Here is a 17,699-nt window from a genome sequence, read left to right as displayed (position 1 = left end):
CTGAAATAACAATACTAATAGTATGAATATATACAATACATCATTTTTTTCTATTAAAAAATTCGTCAATGGAGTAGAAGGAGTTGGCCACTAATAAGTCTTTCAGGCTCCTTTTAAACTGATCTTTATTTGTAACTAAATTTTTTAAGTTTGCTGGCAAATTACTGAAGATGAGTGTTCCTGAGTAGTGGACCCCTTTTTGAACTAAAGTAAGTGCTTTTAAGTCCTTGTGCAGATTATTTTTGTTCCTGGTATTGTATGTATGAACTGAGCTGTTTGTTTGAAAAGGAGATATATTATTTAGGACAAATTTCATTAAGGAGTAAATATACTGAGAGGCAGTAGTTAGTATACCCAGTTCTTTGAAGGGGTTTCTACAGGACGTCCGTGAATTTACTCCACAAATAACACGTGTTACACGCTTTTGGACTCTGAAAACTTTTGTTTGACTCGAAGAGTTACCCAAAAATATTATACCATATGTCATTATGGAATGAAAGTAGGCAAAGTATGCAAGCTTTTTCATTTTTATGTCGCCTATGTCAGCTAACACTCGAATTGCAAATACAGATTTGTTAACACTTACTGTGTTACAACTATAACATGAGGTCTTATCTCTTAATGAGTAGCTGCGAACAGCGATTTAAATTTTTAAATTTGGTCACTAATTATATTAAACGCTGAAAATAAGTGATTTTTTTTAGGTAACATATTTAACGGACTAACATTGAAAGGTCACAGGTTTAGCGCGAGAAAAGTCATTGAAAATGCGAAACACTGGTATATTAATAACCTGTGTAATCGCCAAAATGTTAAATCCAAGCATGAAAACGTGCGTGCGTTGTGTTGTACATACAAGTGCCGGTTGTCCGTTTGTGGGATGGCGTCCAAGCCTGTTGCTCTTGGTCGGGCAATACAGGGGCAGTTAATGCTATTTGTGGATTACGCTGCAGTTGTCTGACGACGTTCCATAAGTGCTCCATTGGAGACAAATCGGTGATCGAGCAACCGAAGGCAACATGTCGACACTCTGTGGATCATGTTGTGTTGCAACAGTGGTTTGAGGGCGAACGGTAACCTTTCCGTAAGCACTCCGTTCAATGTTGCTCATGAATGGCAATTCAACAGGTCGAATCATAAAATTGACATCCAGATTTGCAGTCAGAGTACGTGGGATAAGCGCGAGAGTGCTCCTGTTGTCATACGAAACGCACCCCAGACCATAACTCCAGGTGTAAGTCCAGTGTTTCTAGCACGCAAACAAGTTGGTCTCAGACCCCTCAATTGGAGCCATTTTAACCAACACACGGCCATCATTGGCACGGAGGCAGAACCACTGATGTCCCAGATGGCCGTGGTGTGGGGTTAGTGGAATGCACCCTACAGAGGGTCTGGCTCAGAGCTGTCCTTGAAGTAACTGATCTGTAACAGTTCATAGTGTCTGTGTGGTGTCAAGTGCTGCTGCAGATGCAGTACAAGCACCAGCGTCACACACTGAACACGATGGTCTTCCCTCTTGATAGCGCCACGTGGCCGTCCGGAGCCCAATCTTCTTGCGACCGCACATTTTCGTGATGACCGCTGACAGGAATCATGTACAGTTTCTACATTCCCGTCAAGTCTTTCTATAATATTGCAGAAGGAACATCTAGTTCCTCGTAGACCAATTGCATGACCTCGTCCAAGATCAGTGAGGTGTTGATAATGGCTTCTTTGTCGCATTAAAGGCATTCTCGACTAATATCAACTCCCAAGTCCAATCTCAAAGGTAACTAACGCTTACGATAGTTACAGTGGGTATTTAAAGCAAACCTGATTTGTATCCACATACTGTCGCGACTAGCACCACTCTTATGCAAATGGCGCGAAAATGGGCAAATGGCTGAGAGCACTATGGGACTTAACATCTGAGGTCATCAGTCCCCAACTACTTAAATCTAACTAACATAAGGACATCACACACATCCATGCCCGAGGCAGGATTCGAACCTGCGACCGTAGCTGTCACGCGGTTCCGGACTGAAGCGCTTAGAACCGCTTGGCCACAGCGGCCGGCCAAATGGCGCGAAATCTATTCATCTTTGAGATGTAGAAACACGCCCACCAACTTTTGTTTATGACGCACAACTCCTTCTTGGTGTTGCAATGTTTCTTCCGTCAGTGTAGACCATAACTGTGCCCATGCGTCAAACAACAACGTCCTTTGTCGTTGTCCGCCTCTAGGAAAAGGTACCCTGCACTCAGCACTCTATTCTATGCTCGGTTGCACTTAAGGAAAAGCTGGAGCACTTTCATAGTCAACATTATAGCTTTTCCCTAGAATCAAATATGGCAATTTCTCTCTGCCAGACAGCAAAGAAAATGGTCAATTCCACATCTACATCCACACCTATACTCCGAAGCCATCTTACAGTGAGTGGAGGAGGGTACTTATTGTGCGACTGTTATCCCCCCCTTTTCCTCTTTCAGTCGCGAATGGTTTGCGGGAAGAACAATTGCTGACAGGACTCTGTGTGGGCTGTAATCTCTCTAATTTTGTCTTCACGGTGATTTCACTAGATTAATGGACTCTTCTAGGAACGTTCGCTCTCGGAACTTTAGCAGTAAACTACACGGTGATGCAGAAAGCCTCTCCGGCAACGTCTACCACTAGAGTTTGTTGAACATCTCCATGACTCTGTAGCGAAACGCGCCGCTCTTCATTGGATCTTCTGTGTTTCTTCTAACGATCCTATCTATTGGTAAAAGGGGTAAGCTATCTCCTGTGTGGGTGAGTTTCCTCCACTGAATCCGATTCTGGCCTCTCCCTTATCTGTCATTAGTTTGGTTTGCTAGTTTCACTTTAAATAGCTCCCTACATATACTCTTTGATATTTTATGGATGAAACTGCTTCCAGTGATTGTTCTCAAATTTTGAATCGTACAATAATGGGCGCAGCAAAAGTTGTTCAGACGTATTAAGATGGCGTCGTTTCAGTTGAAGGATAAGCTGCCATCTTGGAGGCACTTTCTGAACTTCGAACAAGCAACGTCCAGTGTGCTGTACCGATCCATGGCCTTATTGTTACTTATGGTTATAGTTGCTGCAATATCATCCCAGTCTCTTTCCGTGGATTTCCACCACGAGAAGTTGAGAGGCAGTTTTGTACTGCGTAGGCAGTAAGCCATATAGCTGACCCGCCGGGAGTATTGGACACAGCGTGACACTATCTGCAAAACTCCTTCTATACCAGTTAATATTGTTTTTGTTTGTCTTAAGAATGTCTTTTTTACTAGGCGCCTTTCGCTTTTATTTATGAATTATCTTCAACTGTCATTCTGAAATTTTGGTATACTTGATATATATTTCTACATTTTGCTATTTATAGATTAAAAGCAGTTTATTCATTAATTTGTTGTTTAGTTTACTTACATAATTTTTCCTCTTGTTTACGTGATCTGAAGTCCATTGTCTCTTCCTTCGTTTTTGTGGAAGTTGCACATTCACTTTTCGCGATTCTTCGGCTTTTGAGAACCCGCTTTTCCGCTTGCTGCTCATTGTACTTCACTTTTGTAATCTTGACAGAAGTTTTTTCATAAAACATGTTGCGCACTCTGCTGTCATAGCCCACTAACGCCAAATTTCGCCGCAGTGTCCTGACGGATACGTACGTCCCACATTGATTTCTGCGGTTATTTGACGCAGTGTTGTTTGTCTCTTAGTGCTGACAACTCTATGCGACCGCTGCGTTGTCCGTGGTGAGAGGTAATGCCTAAAATTCGGTAGTCTTGGCACACTCTTGACGCTGTGGATCTCGGGACACTGAATTCCCTACCGACTTTCGAAACTGAATGTCCCATGTTCCTAGCTCCAACTACCATTCCACATTCAAAGTCTGTTAATTCTCGTCGTGCGGTTATAATGACACTGGGAACCATTTCACATGAATCACTTGAGTACAAGTGACAGCTCCGCCAATGCACTGCCCATTTTTGGGTAAGCTATAGTCCGCCAGCTGTGCATGTACATAACGCTATCCCATGACTTGACCTCAGTGTGAATCCAGTCATGTGGCATTTTCAGTTGCAAGGAAAGCAGCAGCAAACGGCGACACGACATGCGACGAACTATGGTTGTGGCTATACTTACTACTAGTGTTCTAATTGATACTGTACTGGTATATTACTGTACATGTCGTGGAATACAATATCAGTTACGTTTTTTGAAGCTCGAAATTTCCTTTTGCAAGCGTGATAGTGGTGGGACGGGGAGGGGAGGCGGAGGGGATAGGGGAGGAGGAGAAGAAATGGGGTCCATTGCACTGCCCTGCTACTCTGTAGGTTGTCCTTGTCAGCTTGCAGCTGTGTCCAAGGGGCACTGACACCTCCCTCTGTACAGCTTTGTCTGCAGAGTTGCCTGTTCGGCAGACGTAAGCAGCGGAACAGCAACATATTTGAAGTTATAATGAAATCTAGACCTTTCGCTGCTTACAGGCGTTGATATTTGGCCTGTAAGCCTTATTTATATATATATGAACATGGTATCTGTTCTATCGACCACTGATTTTCTCCAGTGTGGATGCACTCACATTGCTGAAACTCTTACGGGAATCGGTAGGTTGACTGCTGCGAGTAATGAGTATAGTGGGCAGGGACACTTTAAATATAGTGTGTGGACAGTACGTTGGAAATGTGGGTCTCACGCGGAGCGTGCCATAGGTAATTCTCTGCAGTCGCACTATCGTCTGTATCCTCGGTGACTTAGTCGTATAGAGCGTCTGCCACGTAAGCAGGAGGTCCCGGGTTACAATCCCACCCTGGCACACATTTTTCAACTGTCCCCGTTGATATTTATCAACACCTGTAAGCAGTGAAAGGTATAGATTTCATTATAACGTCATTCATCGAGAGCTGCAAGATCCCCAATGATATCTGTACAAGTACCAGCTTCATGTAGCAACATATTTAGTTCCGGTCAGGCTCACGGACGGTGCCATCTCTGCCAGACAGAACCATCGTGGACACATTACTTTACTATGCCTGACATGTGCAGTGTACTGGAGAGCGACGTTATCCTTCTGCTCGGCTGGTATTTATGGGGCTGCGTGCCTCAAGATAGCGAGTTGTCCTCGAGTTGTGATTGAATAATCATCGAGTCGTCTTCGAGTGTCATCGCAAGCTCTACAGTGGTCTATATGTATCTACTTCCTAGACAACGCCCTGCAACCTGATGCATTTCGAATGAACTTAGATATGTGACGAATAAATTGGTTTGTTTAAGTCATTGTGTCCAAGTGATCATTAGTAAACTTGCGTGTTTTGCGCTGATGTTCTTCATGAGAGTTGGAACAGTATTTACTGTACTTGTAATAGCTTTTATGGCTTTGATTCAGTTCTGTCACTCCGCAGTTTTGTCGCCTCCTTGACAAACTTTGCGTGGGGTACAGCACTTGGGGACGATGGTCACAGCATATCCATTATCTTCACTGGTCGTTCCTCAAAACCATGATGGACGTTATTCGGAATCTCTCTTTCATTCTTCCAGTTACGCCTGTCAGCTCCAGATCCTTTACTCCTTTACATCTTTTCCTGGCTACATGAGCCAGACAGTAAAAATTATTTATTTTACCTGTAGATGAAATGCCAGTTTATGGTGTCCCTTTGGAGGGGTTTTTTCACCCGACTGTAAAAAGCTACCCGTCTCCTTGTAGCACAACCTGAAGATTATTCTCATCCTGTTGCTCAGATCTGTGTAATGACGCCGGCCGAAGTGGCCGTGCGGTTAAAGGCGCTGCAGTCTGGAACTGTAAGACCCCTACGGTCGCAGGTTCGAATCCTGCCTCGGGCATGGATGTTTGTGATGTCCTTAGGTTAGTTAGGTTTAACTAGTTCTAAGTTCTAGGGGACTAATGACCTCAGCAGTTGAGTCCCATAGTGTTCAGAGCCATTTGAACCATTTTTGTGTAATGACGTCGCAGACATTCGATTTCACCAATGTTGCCTCTCAGATCTTTCAAAGAGTCCTTCTCTCTCTTATTACCATTTATTCAATGAAATCATTCTTTTTAGTAGCAGGCACTTCGTGGCGTACAAGGCTTCCACGTAGGTGACTGTCGTGGAAGTGTTTCTGTTTCATATTACATTAAAAATATTTCCCATTGGTTTACGTTCCGTATCAAGTGGTAGACGGGTTCAGTCTAATTAACTGCAGCAGACAGCGTTGCTAACCTTTATTTCTCTTGGGTTACGCTGGTTCCAATGACATCTCGTAAGTTATCTGTTTGGAGTTGATACTGCAATACGTTTTCTCCAATGATATTTGCAACTCTGATCTGCCTGCTTCATACCTCAAGCAGTGATTGCTGCTCGATGATGACTTAATAACAACTCGAAGATAACTCGCTATCGTTGGGGTGTCCGGCCCCACAAATACCCATCGAGCGGAAGAATGTCACACTCCAGTGCACTGCACAAGTCTTCAGTTAGCACTACGTTGTCTGCAGAATCCAAACAGTCTACTGTCAAAACTTATTTGCTGTGGCTTGAGAGGATTCTGTCACTGACATTCAAATCTACTAGTTCCCTACTCCATTTCTATCACCAACTACAGCCGCTTGGCGCAGTTGACGACAAAGGGATGTTTGTGCGTCACAGTCTCTAGCACTTGTTATAACGTGAAAAAGAGACACTGCTGAAACTACATCTCCCAATTTTTGATCAATTTTTTGTGGAAAGTTTTATAGGTAGATATTTTTACATTATCTTTGTAAACGTATTATGAATTTTAATTCGTGTCTTGTTCCGAACGTCTAAAATATGTAAAAACGCCTTTGCACTTGGATTTATTAGGTCATAGAATTGCAAGGCAGTACTGTTAAGGTTAGGATATCTTCCAAATTGAGGAAAACACTGTGCTACACGTACTCCAATGCACTTCCATTGTTGATTCAAAAGAATTAAACTGGAAACACGTAGCGCTTGCCAATGGAATAAATGCAAATCAGTCAATATTCGACATGTAACATATTTCCATTGGCATTAGAGAGTTGCTGTCTGGGAGAAGTTTCAGACAGAAGAGCGGCGCTTACGCCAAGCCACGTAGCTGTTCGCACGTTCATTATCCGGTGCCACCGTAATCAATACATAGACAATTAGTAAGGAAAGGCAGTTCCAGTGCATATGTTGGTAAAATAATGAAAACACGGCTGTGTTAATGTAACTATAATATTTTAGAGAGACGCTATCCCTACTCTCATCCGTAATTACTTATAAAACGATCCTGTAACTATTACCGGTTACAAGCCGAGTCTTACGGTGTCATAGAAATTAGCCACAAAACCATAATCATAGAAATTAGCCACAAAACCATAATCAAAACTGAACCACTGAAATTGTTTGCAATGTTGAGGAGCTTTCAGTGATTAGAAATGACCGTTTTTGTACGAGGGTTGCAACCTAAATAGTGGCAACTATTTATTCACAACCGATACAAAAGAGTTACATGTTTTCACCTGTTACTGTCCTTCAGAGTAGTCACCAGCGTTGTGTAGAACCCGTTGCCAGCGATGTGGAAGGCGTAGTATACCGTTAGCAGAGCTTGCTCTGTTGATGGTGCGAATGGAGCGGTCTATTGCCTATCGAATCTCTGGAACAGTTCTGGAGCGAATGCCGCAAAGTGGTTCCTTCATCTTAGGAATCAAATCAAAGTCAGCAGGCCTAGAGTCCGGGGAGTATGGTGGATGGTTCAGTACTTCCCAGTCCCGTCAACCGAACAGAGCAGCCACAGCTTGCACTGTATGCACCCTCTCATTGTCGTGCAAAATGGTGGGTGGGTTACGCAGACAGTGTCGCCGCTTCTTTCGCAAAGCTGGTCGCAGGTGTTGCTCCAAAACCGAAAAGTAATACTGTGCATTGACCGTCTGCCGTGAAGGAACGTAATGCGTTAGGATAACACCATCACAGTCGTACAAGAGAATCACCATAGCTCTTATCATACTGGGGCTCTGACGCACTTTCGACTTTCACAGCGACCCATAATGACGCCATTAGTTGGGTTGGCGTTTCAGTTTTGGCTTGTACGATGTGGCCCATGTCTCATCCAGTGTTACGATACGGCATAAGAAAGCATCTCCTTCGCGCTCCAAGTGCGTCCGAGCAGCGTCGTAAGGCATCCATTTCTGCATTTCCGTCAAGTCATGCGTGATGCAATTTTTCTCATGCCCAGGCGTTCCTTCAGGATGCGAAGCACAGTCGTGTGCTAATCCGGTTTCGTGGGCGAGCTCACGAATCGTATGGCTTCGCACATTGTCTACTAACACGGCAATAGCATGCACTTCTACTTCAGAGATGCTAGGACGACCTGCCTGGTGCATGTCTCCCACTGTTTGCCGACCATCGTTGAAGGCTTTTACCCAACGTGCCACTGTTTTGTACGACAATGCCGATTCCCCGCACGCCTGTTGAGGACCTTGATGACACTGTCGTGCTATACGACCTCTGGCACATTCACTCTTGATCCAACTCATTTGTTCCTGTTTCGAAAACATAGTGACACCGTTACGTTAGACCGCTCGCTCACATGTGACTGTGTTTCCCTCGATTGTGCGCACGCCGGTGACGTGGGACGGGCGAGTCCATTTGCTCGGAGGTAAGGTAGGTATGTCAACAACGTGTGCTATCAGCGACAACAGTAGATTCCATTGCATAGTTTCTCCACAGCAGTGTTGCCACTATGTAAGTTCCAACCTACGTACATTAAACTAACTCTATATTTAACTTCACGGCTCTGCGGAACTTAAGGACGATATAGATAAAGTAACATAACATACTAACAACTCCGTGGAAATAAATGAAAGTGTGCGAGCATGTCGGCAGGGGTCTCCCAGCGTGCGTAGCAAACCGGACGTCACATGGCGTGAAGTCAGCGTGACTATAACGCTGAACTGGGCTGGTCCCGCACTACGAGGCGATCGAAGTAAAGGATAAAACAGTGTGTGTCAATCACTGAGGAGTTACGGTACACTATTGTGGTATTCTTCATTATATCATCGCCCGGAGACAACATTCGGTTGAAACTTCCTAGCAGATTAAACCTATGTGCCAAGCTGATACCCGAACTCGGGACCTTTGCCTTTCGGGGACAAGCGCTCTACCAACTGAGCTACCCATCCTCCAGACTGTGCTAAGAATGTCTCCGCAATATCCTTTCTTCCAGCAGTGTTAGTTCAGCGAAGTGGAGAACTTCTATGGTGTTTGGAAGTTAGGATACGAGGTACTGACAGAAGTAAAGCTGTGAGGATGGATCATGAGTCGTGCTTTTGTAGCTCAGTTGGCAGAGCATATGCCCGCGAAACGCAAATGTCCAAAGTTCGAGCCTCGGTCCCGCACACAATTTTTATCTGCCAGGAAGTTTCATATCGCGCACACTCCGCTGCAGAGTGAGAATCTCGTTCTAGAAACATCTGGATTACTTCACATGGGAGAGAATCATTGGGAAACTGGAAGAAGAACGAAGTGTAACGAGTGTAATCCAGGAGTATGGAATTTCTCACAGCATTGCTACACGTCCATAAGTAGCGTTCCGAACCACAGGCACTGTTGCCCGAAGGAGAGGAGATGTCGACAAGGGTCAGCTACAGGTAACAGGTTACTGCTGCATTGTGCAATAAGCAAGCTCGAGTCTAACAGCGGGTACAAACCACATTTAACAGGATTGAAGGGCACGCTCCACAGTGGCACAGCAACTGCGATGGTGTGGTCTCTTTACAAGACCATCATTAATTTGTATTCCAATGGAACCTGCTCAGCGGCGGTACCATTTACGAGGAGCATATGGACTGGACCAACGAGAAGTGGGGTCGTGTATTCGAATGAGAACAGATTCAATCTGAGTAGTGATTCCGGACGCACACTCATATGGAAAGGGGTGGGAACATGTAATGCACCTAGGAACACTGTCAATCATGATTATTTTTGTGATCCAGGTGTTATGGTGCGGGGAGACATAATGTTTCATGTACTGAGCTCTAAATACTCGAACACGTTACACTCACCGGTCACCGTTATAGTGACACTATACTCCTTACCCATGTGAGAGTTTTCAGGGGTGCATTCGGCCCCGGCTTCCTTTATGATGGATGGCAGTACTCGACAACATCGAACTGAGCAGGTAAAGGTGCTATTGGAACGAAAAGGTATTCGGAGAATGGACTGGTCTGGCCCTTCCCCAAACTTAAATTCAAACGAGAACATGTAGGGTACGTTGCAAAGCTTGCATAGCAGTCCGTGATAATCACATTCCTTATTAAGAACCATGTCCCACCTTTTGTCATGTCCAAGGGATCATCATAAATCGCGGTTGCTCCAGTGTAATTACTATCTTCGAATAAAAGTTTTATTTGTGTTCACCTCAATGCATTTTTCTTTCAGTTACCTTCTGTACTATAATGTAGCATTCTACCTATGTATCGTTCAAGTATCACTGGGGTATGTTACTTCACAGTGAGACATCATGCGAAAATTACTTTGGTTCTTTAGTTTTGCATACCAGTGTAACTAAACACCCTAACTTTTAAAATCAGGAAGTAAGCACTGCCATTTGGGTAATCTGAATATGTCTGTTTGCTGATAATTACTGTGGCACACAACAACTTACATTTGTTTCACGATTTTCAATGTATATGTATTTTTACTGAACTGACAAGTTGTGGTTTGGCAAGGAGTATTCTGGCGATGAATCATCATTCCTAGGGCTATATTGTAACGCGTGGCATTCCAAAAAGTTATTGAAGTGGTTTTTTTCAGGTTAGGCAGTGAAAAACTGTACCGGTAAGCGTTTTTGTCTCACAATGCGTTTGCATTGTCAGGTATGTATTGATCGAGTTACAGTTGTAACAGTATAAATTACGGTACTAAAAAATTTAACACGAAGCTTGTTTCTTTAGACCGAAGAACTGAATTCTTGGATCCAAGTTGTTGAGCAATTGAAGCAACGTTTATAGAGAGCACAAAAAACAGAAAGGTAACGCCAAGTTAATGAGTTACAGGTGATCTATTGGCACAGATCTCTAGCTAGATGTCTGGGAACTGGTGGGGAGTTAGTCTTTCAGTAAACCAAGTTCGTACATTTTATCAATAAATGTTTAGTTTACTGGAACTTACATAAGCTGTCTAATGATGAAAATACATGGAATTTCTACAGACAAAACCATATCTGTAGTTTCGAACAAGTATAGGAGCTAATGTATCTACCAGGTATCTCGAATTACTTCCTTGCGGCATAGCCTAGCCCTGAAATGTGCATAGGCCACTACTTGTGATAAGGTAGTGATTATTTTCCGATACTTACGTAGAATTGTAGCTTCCGGTCTGCAGCGGCGATGTCCTCCGTTGAGTTTGTGGCTGGCTCGTACCACATGATGTTAAGGGCAATGCCGACCTTTCCTGAGATAGAAAAGACCATTACCACAGTTTTGTTTCTATGTTTCACTGAAAACAGAGTAAAGCTACGCGTTAACATCCATATGATTTCATGTAAAGTGAACGAGTCCACACACAGAAAAGAAGGAACTTTCAGCCAATGAAGAAATAGCCATTATTAGAGGTGGACAACGGGAAAGATAGTGCGACAAGAGTAGCACCTGAGGTGCTCGCGTGGGTTCAGTCATCGTTCCGTACTCGACGTACGCCCTGAAGGCATTGACCGTCTTGTCTCACAGTGAAGTAACACTTACGGCAAATACTTTTGAAATAATAAACTGTTTACTAACTTTTTTCAATCTGTCTCGTTTTCATTTGACTGTGCCTTATTTTTCCTTTTCAAATAACTAAACTCGTCTACCACCCTTAGTGTCTCATTTCCTAAGCTAATTATATCATCTGATTTAATTCATGTTTTTTACCTTAAAAATCCTGGTTTCGTAATTACGTAAGTCTCTTTAGTATCTGTGGGACTTGTAGTTGGTTTTGTTTTATCTTGAAGGTTCCTGCTAGTCACAGCAGAGTCTTACGGTAATTTTAGCTTGCAAAGTAATCGAATAAGCCTATAAATTCTTCGAAACTACAGATTTCGTTTTTGCTTTAGTCATTTAACTTAATTTAACCGATACTGCGCTCTCACTTATGTGCCTCCCATTTCGTTCCCTTGTGCTTAATATTGTATTGTGAAGGTACTGTTTTTAATTTATAAGACCTATTAGGTTTCTATTACGGTTTTACCTGTACAATTCTAGTCTTGAAATTGCCTTATATTTTATGGAACATTTGAGATTTGAAATTTTGTCTTGTTTTGTATTGAAATTTCTTGTTCACGGCAGCAGAATTACATTCCAGTTTTAGGATTATAAACTAACTGTGTTTTGGTCTATACGCTCTAGACAATTACTGGCTCTCTTGTAGGTTTACTCATTCTCCATAAAATTTTTAAATTTTTTTCTGATAAGCGTTCCCGCTTATGTACTTTTAAGTAGCACCCGAGTGCATAGTTTCTCTAAATTTTTAAATAGGATGGTTTCTATTTAGACACGGTATTGCATAATTTTTTTTAATTTATCTTATTATTTGTCAGCTTCCCCTTCTCTGTTTATAGTCTTAAGCATCTCGGCTCCATTTCGTCTTCCTGTTTCTAAATCTTTTCTGTTTCATTGTAATACGTTCGTACACTTAACCTCATGCTTCTGGTATTGGACAAGATTCTGTAGTAATATTTAGAAATTTATTGCCTGAAACTTCTTGGTAGATCAAAATATGTCTACCGGATCGAGACTCGACTCGGGACCTTTGTCTTTCGCAGACAAGTGCTCTGCGGACTGAGCTGGTCAAGTACGATTCCAAAGCGTATTTCCTGAAGGAATACAAAAATTCTTTAGAATTGAATAAATAGACAGATTTTCATGTGAGAGAGTACGATCAATATTGTCTAATTTCTGTAGGTGATAAAAATTCGAACATGCACAATTTCATGTTAAGTGAAGCTGTTCTTATCTCGAAAGACGGGTTGAATAAGCGCAGTTCTCGATCAGGCACGGTCTTTTTCAAGAAGATGTGCCATTTCCTTCATCAAACTTCCGAAATATCTTGTCCATGCATCTCAGTAAAAGATCGTCATCTTTCTATATGTATTTATTCAACAGACGAAAATGCAAATGAGCACAAATACCACGAAAATAAGTATGGTATGCCATACAATAATGTAAACAAGGTAGCGATAGTTTATATGAAAGGGTATTTTTTTCTTTAGTTTAAGAGAAAAAGTAAAGAAACGATTGCTGGGTGCAGTTACGTTGCAGTTATAGCCAAAAATGAATTGTCACGCATACATTCTCTCTTTCTACCTCTAACAATAACCCTCCCCTTACAAATGTTAGCACTACGGCCATGATAGTGGCCTCATTTGTATTGAAACTGCAGTCCGTGTGGGTATGACATTTCAATATTAACGTGCCAGAAAAAATCACAGAGTTCTTTAACATATACTGGTGTGGTGTTCACGCCAAGTATTAGTTCTCCCAAAGTAGACGAGGCGGCAGGTCTTCAGCAGTTATTATCGGCTGAAGTGGATTGCTGCTCTATGTGACTCGGATCTTTGAGGTCAGGCAGTCCATTAAGTGAAGTAGTCGAGATTTCAAAGGGTAGTTATTTGATTCACGACGTTAACGTTAGTTAAGAAAACTACAGTCATAATAAAATCAGATGCTCACACAGATAGGCGATCTAAAAATCCATGCGCTAAATGATCAAGATACGTAAATAATGTGTTTTTCATAAGCTATTGAACAATATATTAAAACTGTGCTATTATGAAAGAGGTCTGCGATACTCTCGCGAAATACGTCACTGCATATTGCTGACAAAATCTACAATCTCACTGCCTAGATCGCCGGTACTCAACTTTATTGGCTCAGGCAAGTTTGGAACAACACTCACTGCCAGCGAGGATCATCTCATATAGTTACACTACAATGCATGAAGTGAGTTGGACCGTTCATAAAGTTTCTTACATTTTAACTGCTAGTGCATTAATTCTAATGACTACATTTATGAGAGACTCATACAAGTATCTATTCCATGCATCATTTAACAAATAATAAGTCATGACGGTATAAGGTTTGGCTCACAGGCAGCATCCCAGCAGCCAGTCCAAGCAAAAGATTCCTCCGCCGGTGCCACGTCAGCCAGACACAGGCGCCCAACAAACTATGGTCCCTTGTGCAAACAACATTGCGCTTCATTTTCCCGTCTACCGACTAAAACTTTGTAATGAAGTCAGTTGCCCGTTACAGCACGTATGTAGCTTCAATTAATAATCAAGTAACCAGGGCTGCCGGAATCAACGCACGCTTGTGCATTAAAAGGAATAATGCGCATAACAGGAAGAACAGCAGTAATTTTGTCAAAAAACGCAGCTGCTGTTAGAGCTTCCAAACTAAACAATGATAAATGAAGTACACTGCCTGAGAAAAAGCTGAAACACTCAAAATAGGAGGAGATTACGGAGCTAAGTTTGACGGGTTGAGAGGGTATGTGGTGTTATTTCAGTGATTACGAATTGAGTCCATTTTATAAAGACCTTGGCAGTATGGGCCCACGTACCAGTATGACTCTGCAGCCTCTCTGGCATGAATTCATGCGCCGATTCGGTTGGGGAGGGCGTTATAAAGTCTTTGTTTCATCTCCTGAGGCAAGATGGCCGACAAATCTAGTAATGAAGTTGGGACGGAATTGACATCCAGCTGATCCCACAATTGTTCAATCAGCGACAGATTCTGGTGTCTCACTGGCAATGGGAGTACCTCAACATCACACAGACAGCTTATAGAGACACGTGGTACGTGTGACAGAGCATTGTCCTGTTGAAAAACGGCGCCACAATACTGCTGCATGAGAGTAATACCTGAGTACGCAAGATGTCTGTGACATACCGCTGTGCGTTCAGAGTTGGTTCAATCACTACTGGCCATGATCTGCAATCATACCCGATGGCACCCCATTCCATGAAGTCAGGAGCAGACCTCTTTGCGTCTTCAAAACACTGGGAGAATGTAGACTGTTTCCAGGTCGCCGCCGCACTCGCCGAGAATGGTCACCCGGAGTACGACAGAACCGCGATTTACTGCTGAACACTGTGCAACTTTATTCATCAGCAGTCACGGCACGACGCTTTAATGGCATCCTACGCGTAGGACGGTAATTCCCTAGTCTGGTTGCTGCTAGTCTCCCACCAACAGTGCGGTATGACACTATGTTGCAGGAACTCATTACTTGTTCACGGACGGCACGCGCATTTGTGAAGGGTGTTACAATGTCCATGATCTACTGTATGGCATTCCTAACTTTCTGTTGTCAGAGGTGATCGACTGCAACCTTTAGGACTAATATGCCTGCCCTCACATTCCGATGCAGTCCAACACCAGACCACTGTCACATCTGAATGCCCCAAAAATCTAGAAATTAAACTATTCGATCAGCCGGCCAAGTGGAGCCCCGCAGAGAGGTTGCTTTCAATCTTTGTCACATGCTGATAACTCTGTCTCACGAGCATCCCTCACAGTGATCATTCAATATTTGACTGTTCACGTCCTTTACATACCCCTGGCCTGGCAACTGTCCTAAACATGAACAACGCTAACACGCTCTGGTGGTCGTTTATTTGTCACTGAGAATTTCAGCTCTAATCATTTACATACCTGTGAATAGTATGTACATGTACGAATTAACACTACATCCATCCTTGTCTTCTGGGTGTTTCACTATTTTTGTTTGGCAGTGAACATACGATATGCGCAGTATACAAAGTACATACCTAGCTGAGTCGCTCGGTACTGCTCGTCGTAGAGTCGGTACGCGGCGGCGTGTGCCTTGAGTAGTGTGTAGACGGCCATGTAGTCGCCCACGCCTGAGGAGTCGATGCCCGAGGCCAAGGCAGGAGAGCCACTGTAGCCCATGATGACACTGCTCGGTTCGTTGATCGTCTGCCACCATTTCACCTGCCATTCGGAGCAACCACAATACACTCTGAATGAACTAGTCATCAAAGAGTCTAAACCAATATGTAAGTAACAGATACGATCTAATATTCTGATATAGAGACTGCTTCACTGCTGGACATAGAAACTGCTGTCAGAGTTCGTGAAGTAGTTCATCACGTAAGGAGTATTGAATGATTGAACTTTTATTTCATTAGGAATTGGTGTCCATCATCTACATCCGCATCTACATACATTCTCCGCAATCCACCGTAGGGTGCATCGCGAAGGGTACCTTGTGTCATTACTAGTCATTTACTCTCCTGTTCTACTTGAAAATAGAGCGACGGAAAGCTTCCGTGCGAGCCCTAATTTCTCGCATCATGATGCTTACGCGGGTGGCGGCAGTAGAATCGTTCTGCAGCCTCAAATGCCGGTTCTCTAAATTTGCGCTATAGGCCTTGCGGAGAGAGCATCGTCTTTTCTCCAAAGATTCCCATCTGATTTCACAAAGTGTCTCCGTAACACTTAAGTACTGATCGAACGTCCAATAACAAATATAGCTGCCCGCCTCTGAATTGCTTTAATCCGAACTGATGGGGATTCCAAATACTCGAACACTATTCAACAATGGGTCGCACTTGCGTTCTTTATGCCGTCTCATTTATGGATGAACTAAACTTCCCAAAAATTCTACCAATAAAACGAAGTCGAGCATTCGTCATCCCTACTGCCAACCTTACATACTCATTCCAATGCAGGCGAGCCACTGTAGCCCATGATGACGCAGCCCAGCTTGTTGATCATCCGCCACCACTTCATCTGCCAGTTGGAGCAGCCACATTATATGCTGACTCAACTAGTCTTAAAAGAATCTAAACCAACGCATCAGTGACAGATACGTGCTTAATATACTGATAGAAACTGTTGCACTATTGGAAATAGAAACTATTATCAAAATTCCTGAAGTTGTTCATCACATAACGGGCACTGAATGATTGGGCTTTCATTCCATTAGGAGTGATGTGTGTCCCCTGGACACAAACAAATTTTTTCATTCATTGTGGCAATGAAGCAAACGACCTCCAAATGCCATCAAGGATTCATACACTGCTTACTCTGCTGCATTATCATGCTGGAATATGCCATTTGGTACCATCATCATGAAGCTTATCACAACAGAGTTTATCATTCTTATCGCATGCCGGAGAACATTCAGCCTCCCTTCAAATATTACCAAATTAGTTCTTTTGATATATTGAGTACCATTCCCACACCACGATTTCAGGATTGGGAATGGTATAGGCATCGAGAACCGCTACTTCCAGTGACCATTCACCAAGTCGTCTACGTACACTTTAGCATCGGTCTCATTGTCATACACGGAAGGGAGACTCATCGCTGAACACCAGAGAAGTCTACTCAATATTCCACTTGACTCTGGCTCTATGCCCTGCATGTCTCTGTGGTCTGTGATACGGTGTCAACATTAAACGAAACATGGCAATACGAGATCTCAAGTCATATTCCAGTAGTCTATTCCCCTGGGTTCTTGGTGATACTCTGTCCAGCCGTGGCGTACCTCCTTCCAGCCACACATATGGGACAATGTCCTCCATACTCGTCTTTGCATAGGCCACAGCCCTATGACCCATGACTTTTTCTTGCGCCAGTGAGAGGAACCTCGAGTGTGTGGCGCTTGTGCCGTAGAGATCACTGTGCACCACTTTTCATTTTCCACCAGAGGGTAGTGGCAGG

The 17,699-nt window shown here is 43.2% G+C and overlaps 1 protein-coding gene across 1 annotated transcript in view; it reads right to left on the bottom strand.

Moving 5' to 3' along the window:
* The window catches only part of LOC126413050 (myrosinase 1-like), an 83,688-nt gene that overhangs the window by 23,722 nt on the left and 42,267 nt on the right, over window positions 1-17,699 (bottom strand). Inside the window, exons 5-6 of the mRNA XM_050082947.1 lie at window positions 15,779-15,962; window positions 11,327-11,421 (exon numbers count right to left, since the gene is read on the bottom strand). Coding sequence (XP_049938904.1) covers window positions 11,327-11,421; window positions 15,779-15,962 — 279 coding nt within the window. The remainder of the gene's footprint in view (window positions 1-11,326; window positions 11,422-15,778; window positions 15,963-17,699) is intronic.

Source organism: Schistocerca serialis, chromosome 7 (assembly GCF_023864345.2).
Source record: "Schistocerca serialis cubense isolate TAMUIC-IGC-003099 chromosome 7, iqSchSeri2.2, whole genome shotgun sequence".
NCBI lineage: Eukaryota > Metazoa > Arthropoda > Insecta > Orthoptera > Acrididae > Schistocerca > Schistocerca serialis.
The sequence above is the reverse complement of the archived record's forward strand: the minus strand, read 5'-3'. Positions and strand labels throughout refer to the sequence as shown.